Below are 11127 nucleotides of genomic sequence, written 5' to 3' on the forward strand. Positions count from 1 at the left end.
TTTAAATTACGCATTGTGTTTTCGGGTTACAGGGTTACAATGGATAATGGATAACATCCTGGAAAATTACTAGTAGCCTATCTTTTCCATTTTTCTTACAGCGTACTAACTGATCAACAATCGCAAGTACAAGCTACTAACAAAGTGTATCATAAATGAACAATTATTCAATTATTCAGTTATTATTATTATTAAATTGAAGAATTGCAAATAGCAGCTAACTCAATTCACATGATGGGTGTACTGCTAGGCATCTTTGGTTTTCTTTTTGTGTAATTTGGATGGAAAATGTGTCTTTTAATTGTCTGAGTCACTTATCAAAAGTTGCTAAAAGTTGCCAAATAAATTTTTTAAAATTGCTAAATTTGTTGCTAAGTTCTTTTGGAAGAAAAAGTTGCTAGGGTAGTCTGAAAAGTTGCTAAATTTAGCAACAAAATTGCTAAATTGGCAACACTGACTAGGGGTGCAAAATTAATCTGCTCCCGCCCTGATTGTAAAGCGAAACCTGATTGGCTAGCAAGAACGTGCTGTGATTGGTCAGCGAAGTGAGGCTGTTATCTGATTGGCTTAAATAGACGGTGGGTGGAGTCCACGTATTTGTGGATTGATATAAGCCTTATTGACGCTAGAAATGTTTCAAAATGCACAAATACTTGCAGCGAGTCACAAATGCACAGAGACCGATACACAAATGAATGCCAGGCAAGTTGTGTTTGTGACATAAAAAATATATTTGTGAATATGTTTTTTATTTGCAAATCTCATTTTGTGTGTGTGTGTGTGTGTGTGTGTGTGTGTGTGTGTGTGTGTGAATCTAATTCATGTTTGTGAAACTCCAAGATTTATTTTTGGATCTCATTCTATTTATTTGTCAGTATGTTTAATTTTTGTTAATCTCTGTAGGGTGTAGGTGTACAGTACACTTCAGTACCATAGGTGGCAGTGCTCCTAAAAAGTTGGTTGCCATTGAAGAAGAAGAAGAATCTTTGCGCCAATGTTGTTTCACAACTCATGGCTGAATGCAGTGTTGTGATGTGCGAAGAAAAGCAACATGAAAACGTGCCTGTTTATGAGTTTATGGATGTAAACTCTAAGGATTTTCATATCGGCACATTTAGGTATTTGTGGCTGGATGTGTTGAATCCGGAGGTGTATTCATACAGTGACACAGCCCCAGAGATAGAGGACGTGGAATTTATTGAAGAGCTGGGTATTGAGCCAAAGACACTGGAGGAGCTCAAAAGCATCTGCAGGTATTACAGAGAGATACGTGTTTTATTTCTGTACTATTTATTTTATGACATATGCTGTCTTTTCAGTGTTGATTCTCTGAGAAGTGGACACAAAGACACAGACAATGTACCGTCAGATCTTCATTTATCCACACTAAAGTAGGTTAAAGTCTACTTGGGTAAAGTTGTTTTTATATTCGCACATTTGGACTTCAGCGTTCAATTACTTTGTTAACCGCACTACATTGGACATTCAGCGGACATTCGCAAGTATGACATTAAAACAATACTTGGCCATTTTGATCGATTGTGGAAAAAAAATGTAGGTTGACAATGATGTCGCTGATTAGAATTTGCAAAAAATAACTTCAATGCACATATAATTAGAAAGTTATTGAACGCAGAAATGTGTGAATATAAAACCAACTTTACCCGAGTGTCTCTCCTCCCAGCACTGAATATGATTTGATTTGATTAAACTTGTTGGAAATAGGTAATGTATAAATATCTAATGAAATGTGTACAAATATGCTGTTTTTTAGATTACGCAAGAGAAGACAAGATTATAAAGAAACTCTCACTAGAGACACTGTTGACAGACATGAAGTCTATGCCAATGAAATGGTATGCTCATTGTGAGTAATCCTTTACACACATCATCTAAAAATGAAATTTACAATATCAATACTTTTTTTTTATGTAGGAGATGATATCTGTGGGTAAGAAGCCTGATAACCTCAGAGACCTGATTCCTGAGGGAGAAATCATATTGACCTTTAATATTATGTATCCCATTCTGTTTCAGCGGGTATGTCTTGTATGTAACATAGAAACACAAAGATATGTTTAATTTCATATAGCAGTAGTCTCTGTAAGTTTCTCCACTGACTGAATGTTTTTTCCAGTTTAAGCATGTGAGGGCATATCAGACTCTGCATGTTTTGGGCTCTCAGAAGCTGAGTGATCTTAGAGATGCCATCTGTTGCGTCAGTGACCTGCAGGTGTTTGGAGAGTTCAGCAACACTCCGGATATGGTACCACAGTTCATCAGCAAGGTTAGAAACAAATACATACACAGAATGCCCTAAAAACACTCGGTATAAATCGCATTAGAGCACGGCCAAACTGACATTGGCAAAGATAGCAAACATACAGCTGAAAAGTGAATGTTCTATTTTTCGTAGGATCATTACAAGTCTGCTTTCTTTTTCTTCAATGGAACCTTCTTCAGTGACACACGGTATCCAGAATGTCAAGACATCAGCATGTAAGACCTAATATGTAGGTTAATACTAAATGAAATACAAATTTTTAATTCTATATGATGTTGATGCCAGTAATGTAATGCAATATGACAGCTTTCAGAATTTTTTATGTGTTATTGCAAGGCTTGCAAACCAAGTTACAAAAGACAGCAGATGATAACTGCAGATATGAAAGACAAATCTTGCTCAATACAGAAACTCATCAGAAGCATTTAAAACCTGATTTGAACGTGACTTGTTCTGAATCTGTCACACTGTACACCAAACCAAATATCACAGGAGTAGTCCTTTTTCAGAGCATCACATTTGTACACTCACAACAATCAATACACAGGGTTCTTGAAGTATTTGAATTTGACTTTTTGAAATTTAAGTCCTGGAAAACCCTTGAAAACAGCCATATTTATGAAAAGGTACTTAAAAAGTATATGAAATTAGTGTTAATTTTTGTTTTTGATAAAAACAATATTTTCTCGCAAAATTAACGATGCAGCGCATCAGATATAAATACAGAGCCATATTTTGCCTGACTTTCAGCAGTGCACAAGATCTCGCGATATTACTCCCTGAGGTTAAAAGCAGTCTCGCGATATCAGTATAAAGTTGAGTATGTGGTAAAACCTTTGATAGTGCTTGCATTATATAGCTCAGTGTTTTATTGCATGTGTTGTTTGTTTGGGTTTCATTTGGGAACGCACATAAACTCTGACGCACTTTGTGTTGCATTGCTATCATTTACAAGCGTGAAGCATCTCAGCAGCTCGGTCCACAAACTCTTCGTCTTCATATGCTGTGAGTTTGGGTTGCTTAACATTCATCTGGGAAATCAGTGTGTGTTATCTCACTATATTTGTAATGTAAATCATTTATAAACCTATGCCAACACATATTTTTAAATATGTGATTTGTAGAGATGCACCGATTGCAATTAGCCAATTCCGATTTGATTCCGTGTGAACGTTGCCAGTGAGTCAAAGGCCCTGTTTCCCCTGTTATTAAAATGTGCCTCCTGTGATCAGATGCAATCAGATGGACAAAATTATCCAAATATTTGTAAATGGACCCTGTTTCCTCCTCACCTCAACTTGTGATTGGATCACCTAAAATACATCTACTAGGTGGAAATTGGGCTGCAAGGCACCATATTGTAATGGCTGCAGACAGTAGAGGGCATGTTTCCTAATGCATAACAGTTTAAAAATTTGGTCTATTCATCACAATGCGATTGTATGGCTTTAGAATACTTGGGGGTTTGTTATTGTCCAATAAACACAGTTGTTGTTTTTTTCTGTTTCTTTGACAATAATTTAAATGGAACCAAAAAAAAAGTTTATGGAAGAGTTAGTTGTGGATTTTACAGACTTTGTGTATTTGCTAATTTATCTAATTTGTGCATTTGCTGAAGGACCACACAGGAGTGGGCCCGAACCAGAGACTTCCCAGAATTCAAGACTGCCAAGATGGAAGACACGTCTTTCTATGACCTGAAGATGAAAGTTGGGTTTCCATATTTATACACTCACCAGGGTGATTGTGAGCATATTGTTATCCTCACTGATATCAGGTCAGCCCTTTCTCATTTCATGCACATTTTTCCAAGATGTCATACACATTTCTTTTCAAAGTTTCTAAAAAATGGTTTAATTCTGCTTACAAAAGAATTTGAGGTTGGTGTTACACAGTAACAGATTTTTTAAAAAAAGTTATAGTTATGGTTTTAATGGTGTATGAAAGGAGGAGATGATTTGATTTGTTTCTGTCTTATATGGTGTTAGACTGGTCCATCAGGATGACTGTTTGGACATGAATCTCTACCCACTCATAACTCACAAGCATAGAGTCGTGACTCGGAAGTGTTCTGTGTGTCATCTCTATATCAGCAGGTAAACAGTAAGCTTATAGAACTGTTCAGCCATAATGTTGATTTATAAGTTGTCAAAAAAAAAGTAGTCAATAAAAAATAAAATGTCATTTTGAAATTTCTGTTTGGGTTTTTGCAATAGCAGTTTTCTATTTATAACTAATATTCTGTGGTTAACATTGTTTAAAGAGACTCATGTTCAAATGTCTGTGTTATTTCAACATAATGTGCATTTGTACCTCAAATGTGAATTTCTAAACTTTTTTATGCTTTTAAATAGTTTCTAGAAATTGGACAACAACTACCAAAATGATGTGCATTTGTGCTCTTGACACATCTGTTGTAGTACTTAGTTACCTTTTTTTTTTTTTAAGCACACAAGTGTTTCAGAATTAAAATTGTAAATATTACTTTACAGTAGGAAAGGAAGGTAAATCTCATCAAGATTTGTTATCAGACCTTATTTTACCCTCTTACATGGAAAACTGCTATTATAAAAACCTATTAGAAAGTTTATTAGAACTATTTTCTGGGTCTAAATATTGAAAACTAAACAGTTCAATAATGTAGTACTATTAATATATTAATATTAAATATTTTGTATATTAAAAGGAAGTTGTTATATCTTTGCATGGCAGATGGATAACAACCAGTGATGCTTTTGCCCCTACGGACCCCTGCCTGTTTTGTGACCAGTGCTTTCGAATGTTTCATTATGATGATAAAGGAAACAAACTAGGAGATTTCCTGGCCTATGCCTATGTTGATCCAGGCACATTTAATTGATCTCAAACTTAAAATATACTACTATTATATTGTTTGTAAATGTATTGTGATATTTTTGTTATATTCACTTTTCTTTTGGAATTGATTTCAAAATGTATTTTGTGTGCAGCAAATCAGTTACCACAATAAACATTTTAACCTTTCTCAGTTTACTAATATTAATGTATTAAATCAATCATATATCAATTGCAACCACAGTGTAAATATTTGGGTGGTGAAATACTATAATGCAATGTCATTAATCAATATATTAGGACAACCCATGTTATTTAAATTACTAAAATAGACAATAATGAGCAATTCACCACACTGCATAGGATGATGCTATGACAAATTCAAGCGCACAGCTTCACGTAGGCCCAATTATTAATTTGTTTAGTTATATCACTTATAATGTGAATAAGAGAACAACACCAATAAACTTTGAAATGAAAGTTTATTCATTACATCATAGATCGGATTTTGTTTTCTTCAGGAAACGGCCAGATTAGAATCATAGCAACACAGTAGCGAACAATAAACGATATGGCAAGACAAAAATTAAATAATAAAACCAAAGTTGGACCAATTATGAGTAACGTTAGGCTAAAACATCTAAATATGATGTCTGCACTGTAAAAACTTTTACTATGATCTACTCAATTTTTTTGGTGAAACATTTTTACACTAAAAAATATTGAGTAGATTTTAAAGTTGTGAAATCATTGAAATATACTTTAAGAATCAAGTAAATTTAACTAAAATTAAGTAGATTCAAATAATTAGATTAATTAATCTCATAAATAAAATTGAGTAAATATAATTAAAATCCTTAAGCAATGCAACAATAATTCTAAATCAGAACACACTAAAATATTATGTGGATTCAAATAATTAGATTAATTAATCTCATAAATAAAATTGAGTAAATATAATTAAAACCCTTATGCAATTCAATAGTAAATCCGAAACAAAAAAATGAGTAGATTTAATTTATATGCTGTATATACAATGTCCTATACTTACTTTTTTACTTTTACTATATTTTTAACTGTATTTACCATTTACTCTGTTATTACTTTACAATAAATATAACAAAGTGATAAACAAAATACATTACTTTAATTAAACATTTATTTGTCAGATTTGACCATAACTCCAATTCAACCATACTTTGCAAATGACAACTTGTTGAAATAAATTTTAGCCACTGAACTGTGGATACTTACAAACATACAAAATTAATCAAAAACAACATTTACAATTTTAGACATTAACCTTTACATGCCAAATAAGACCAATGAAAAAAACATATAATTAAAGGGTTAGTTCACCCAAAGATGAGAATTTTGTCATTATTTCCTCACTCTCATGTCGTTCCAGAACACAAATTCTTTTGTTATCATCTTCGGAACACAAATTAAGATATTTTTGATGAAATAAGAGAACTCTCTGATCCTTCATGGACAGCAAGGGTCTTAACATGATCAAGGCTCAGAAATGTTGCAAGGGTATCGTTAAAATGGTCCATGTGACATCAGTGGTTCAACCGCAATTTTATGAAGCTACGAGAATACTTTTTGTGCGCAAAGAAAACTAAAATAACTTTATTCAACAAATACAATTGAAACACTGTTGTCACATGGACCATTTTATCAATGTCCTTACTGCGTTTCTAGGCCTTGAACTTTTCAGTTCCCTTGCTGTCTATGAAGGGTCAGAGAGATCTCAGATTTCATCTAAAATATCTTAATTTGTGTTCAGAAGATGAATAAAGGTCTTACAAGTTTGGAACGACATGAGGGTGAGTAATTAATGATAGAATTTTCATTTTTGGGTGAACTATCTCTTTAACTTTAGTTCAACCTGGTATACTTTGCAAATGACAACATGTTAAATAAATTGAAATTTTATCCACTGAACTGTGGATGTGCAGACTTACAAAGTACAATTAAAACCTAACATTAAAGGTAACAACACCCAACCAAAATTCATTTTTACAATTATACAACACATGGACGATGGACAATAATCTCTATGTAATCGGGTAATTTTTTTAATCTCTGAACCTTTGTTTAAAGTTTCAGTGGATCCAGCTCCAGGAAAAGACCTCCAAAGTATATTTAAAAGGTTAGTTCACCCAAAAAAGAAATATGGTTGAAATAAGGTCAGTTCGTATTTCAACGTTGAAACAACGTTGAAACAATGTTTAATGGTTGAAAACCAACACGGTACATGACCAACCTTCAACGTTGAAATATGGTTGAAATAATGACAGTTGTTGTTTCAATGTTGAAACTACGTTGAAATAATGTTTAATGCTAAATGGTTGAAAAAGGGTAATAAAAACACTTATAAATCAACTTTGATTTTTTTTTTTTTTTTTAAGATCTGTATGTTGAATCACTTAATGTATGTACAGAATAAATAATTTCTGTTATTATTAAGATCGTTATTATTATTTTATTATCATTTTACATTTTTATCATGAAACCTTCTGGTATAACTATTATCAACAACAATAAAACTAAACACATTGCGCTTCCTTACCACGCTGAAACAATTCCTATTGGTTATTTAACTTATTTGCTTTGATCATGATTGGTTAATCTGGCTGTCATTCATGAAACTGGCCAATGAAACTGTGCGCGCCATTTTAAGTTTGAAAATATGACCGTTATCCTGACCGTCTTTCTGAGTGAGGTCGCTGTGAGTGAGAGAGCTGCTGCGCAATAAAACTGCTAGGTCGGTCCCGAATTATAATTATTGTATAAAAAACATACCATCAAATTTCTAATTTTATGTACTGGTACTATTTATGTAAACGCTGCGTAACTTTCATGTGTTTGATGGATGCGCGCGTTGAACATTCGAGGCGCTTTTAAACTGGAGTGGAAGGAGTTTCCATGGAAACCGGCCGGCAACTCAGCTGACAAGTAGCAAAAAAAATCCGTCTCTCACTGTTGTTTTTACTGCTTTCAGGTACGTTTAGTCCCTAAAATTACACAAATAATACATAACTGTTCCTGACACTTTCTTACATGTAATTGACACGCTTCTGTTGAATATTTACTTTACAGAAATGGTTCAGTGTCATCGGAAAAAGTTCGTTAGCATCACAGAGGCTAACTAGAAGAGGTAAGCTAGCTATAGATTTGAGCTCTTATTTATGAAAGTTTTGGATTTTAATCACAGATTATGTGTAGATGAGTGATTTTTATAGCTTTGTAAATGTTTTGCTGGCAATTTGTTAATGGATTAATTGAAATAAGCGAATTAATTTAACCTAAAAGTATGCACTGTACTGTTAATCAACTTAAAGTTACATGAACTAAAATGGGCTGAAGCTAACGTTATTTCAAACACATTTTTATCTTTCATTGTAGACAAATATTGATAAAAATTGTACTGTGATTTTAGGAGTGTCAGAAAAATCCCTCTAATGCTGCTGAGAGAGATATTGGAAACATAGGCGATCTGAGAAAGCATATTAAATAACTTCATATGCATTTTTCCCAATATATTTCACCTATATCATCATGCATCTTTAAAACCTAAAAATATAAATCTTCGTTTCTTATGATTTTTTTGTATGTTCTGTACATTATTCTCTCTCATTTCTGCATTTCACCCCTGCCGTAGTTTATTTCTAATAAACCCGACATTGTATACTATTGTTGGCTCTGTGACAGATTGTTTATGTTCCTATATTCTTCCATGCTGATGGCCGTGCAACAGAGTTGGAGGGGACCTCTTGTCGAAGAACATCTCCAAGACACTATGAGCATCTGACTAGTAAGTAAAACCTCAAACATTCAAAAGTTTATCAGATATTAAAAAATATATCAAATAAATATAAAATATTTTTGGAGTCCTTTATGTCTTACAAGGCTGTCTCATTTAACACTGCATGAGGACACTACAACCAGAGAGGTACAACATAATTCAAAACGAGACACAGATGATAATAAAAAAAGTGCTTTGAAATTAAAATTCATAATGGTAAGACAGAACCAAATACCGTGACTGTGCCTCACTTCAAAGTGAAACAGTCTGTAATGGTCATCTACCATGCCAGATCAATGGTGAAGGTGGGAATTATAAGTTTGATTTTCTAGACTTTAAATGTACTAAAGTGTTTGTTCAAGTAGACTTTGTTGCTTGTGGAAACCTCACACAAGCCTGAAAGGTACTTAACTCTGGAACCGCCAGAGGTCGCTGTATACCTAAAAGCGCCAGCGGGTAAATTTTACCCACACACATGGCAACTGTTTTTATATGACTACATAACATATTATTTCACTGTATTATGCCACTGTCTTCACAAAGAAGTGTCTAGAGTCATGAAATGATTGTCTAGTCGTCAGCTATGTTTTTACCCTGTTGTTTTATGTTCAAGACTTTTTAATGCAGCCTACACTAATCCATAATGGTCAGTAAGCTAAAAAAAAAAAAAAAAAAAAAAGCCTACGAAAATTAGAAGGTAGTAAATATTTGGGTGGTGTAATATTATAATACAATGTCATTAATCAATATATTAGGATAACCCACGTTATTTAAATTACTAAAATAGCCAATAGACAATAATGAGCAATAATAATTCTCCACACTGCATAGGAAGATGCTATGATAAATTCAAGCGCACAGCTTCACCTAGGCCCAATTATTAATTTGTTTAGTTATATCATTCATAATTTGAATAATAGAACACCGCCAATAAACTTCAGGTAATCAAAAAAAATGTTTTATTCATTACATCATAGATGTAATAGATTTTTTTTGATTTTTTTTCTTCAGGAAACAGCCAGACTAGAATAAATAGCAACACAGTAGCAGGCAATAAACGATATGGCAAGATAAAAATTACATAATAAAACCAAAGTTTGACCAATTATGAGTAAAGCTTCACATTACATTCATAACAATTATTGTTAATGTTTGACTTGTGTTTCAGGCTTTTTGTGAAGACAGAAAATCAAGAGATGTTGTGACAACCTGGACAGAATTCAGCTCCGGATCCACCCTCCACACCAGACTTCTCACTCACTCACTCACTCACTCACTCACTCACTCACTCACAAGGACTGCTGTCTACTAGCATATTGTGTTCTCTTCAGAGTTAGGTGCATGGAGATATTAGCTAATTTTTAGGTATAATGAAAACTATATCATATATATATATATATATATAATATATATATCTTGGATCCAAGATGGCGGCGCGATCAGACGCGGCGGCTGCTCCAGGTCCCAAAGACGGTGCTTTTTTGTCTTTTAATGTCGTCTGTTCGTCTCCAAATAGTGTAAATTTACCGCTAGTTCATAAGGAAATCACTCCTAAACTCAAATATGTTCGCCAAAGACTTTTGGATATCGGCAACGCATACAAAGACCAACACTCGCTGGCGGCTACTGAGAAGCTACGAGGCCTCTGTTTACTGCTGAAGCCGGACCTCGAGACCGCGGCCTCGCCTACTGTCGCTACCCGCACAAGGCGGCGTCAAGCGGTGTGAGAGAGGACGGAAGCGGTAAGCGCGGAGGTATCTGAGCTAGGCTGAGGAAAACCCCACAAGACCGGCTCTTCCAACACTCATGCTCTCAAACGTTCGCTCTCTGGAAAACAAACTGGACTTAATTCAACTCAGTCGATCTACACAGCATGAGACAAGGGATTGTTGTGTGTTTGTTTTCACTGAAACATGGCTGAACGACAACATCCCGGACTCCGCCATTCAGCTGCATCGGACTAACTTGCTACCGCGGACAGAGATTCATCACTGTCTGGTAAGACTCGCGGCGGTGGCTTGTGTGTACGTCAACAAAGAATGGTGTAACAATGCTGGGGTAGTGACAAAACACTGTTCATCGCTGGTGGAGTTTATGTTTGTGAAGTGTCGACCGTTCTATCTGCCACGGGAGTTCACGGCCATTGTTATTGTCGCGGTATACATCCCACCGTGCGCAAACGCAAAGGACGCGCTTCGCGAGCTGTACAGCGCCATCA

At 34.6% G+C, this 11127-nt stretch overlaps 1 protein-coding gene and 1 long non-coding RNA gene across 2 annotated transcripts; both read left to right on the forward strand.

Moving 5' to 3' along the window:
* The first annotated feature begins 640 nt into the window (after positions 1–640).
* snapc3 (small nuclear RNA activating complex, polypeptide 3) lies at positions 641–5287 on the forward strand. The gene is made up of 10 exons (XM_058768272.1): positions 641–702; positions 904–1253; positions 1320–1391; positions 1775–1856; positions 1936–2040; positions 2138–2287; positions 2417–2499; positions 3903–4061; positions 4273–4380; positions 4997–5287. The coding sequence occupies exons 2-10, from the start codon at positions 1012–1014 to the stop codon at positions 5142–5144; spliced, it is 1149 nt and encodes a 382-aa protein (XP_058624255.1). The 5' UTR covers positions 641–702; positions 904–1011; the 3' UTR covers positions 5145–5287.
* A 1327-nt stretch (positions 5288–6614) lies between these two features.
* Positions 6615–10615, forward strand: LOC131535628 (uncharacterized). The gene is made up of 4 exons (XR_009269692.1): positions 6615–8105; positions 8204–8261; positions 8816–8918; positions 10078–10615. It is a non-coding gene; the product is annotated as an uncharacterized LOC131535628 (long non-coding RNA).
* Positions 10616–11127: the final 512 nt, after the last annotated feature.

Source organism: Onychostoma macrolepis, unplaced genomic scaffold (genome assembly GCF_012432095.1).
Source record: "Onychostoma macrolepis isolate SWU-2019 unplaced genomic scaffold, ASM1243209v1 Scaffold6, whole genome shotgun sequence".
Classification (NCBI taxonomy): domain Eukaryota; kingdom Metazoa; phylum Chordata; class Actinopteri; order Cypriniformes; family Cyprinidae; genus Onychostoma; species Onychostoma macrolepis.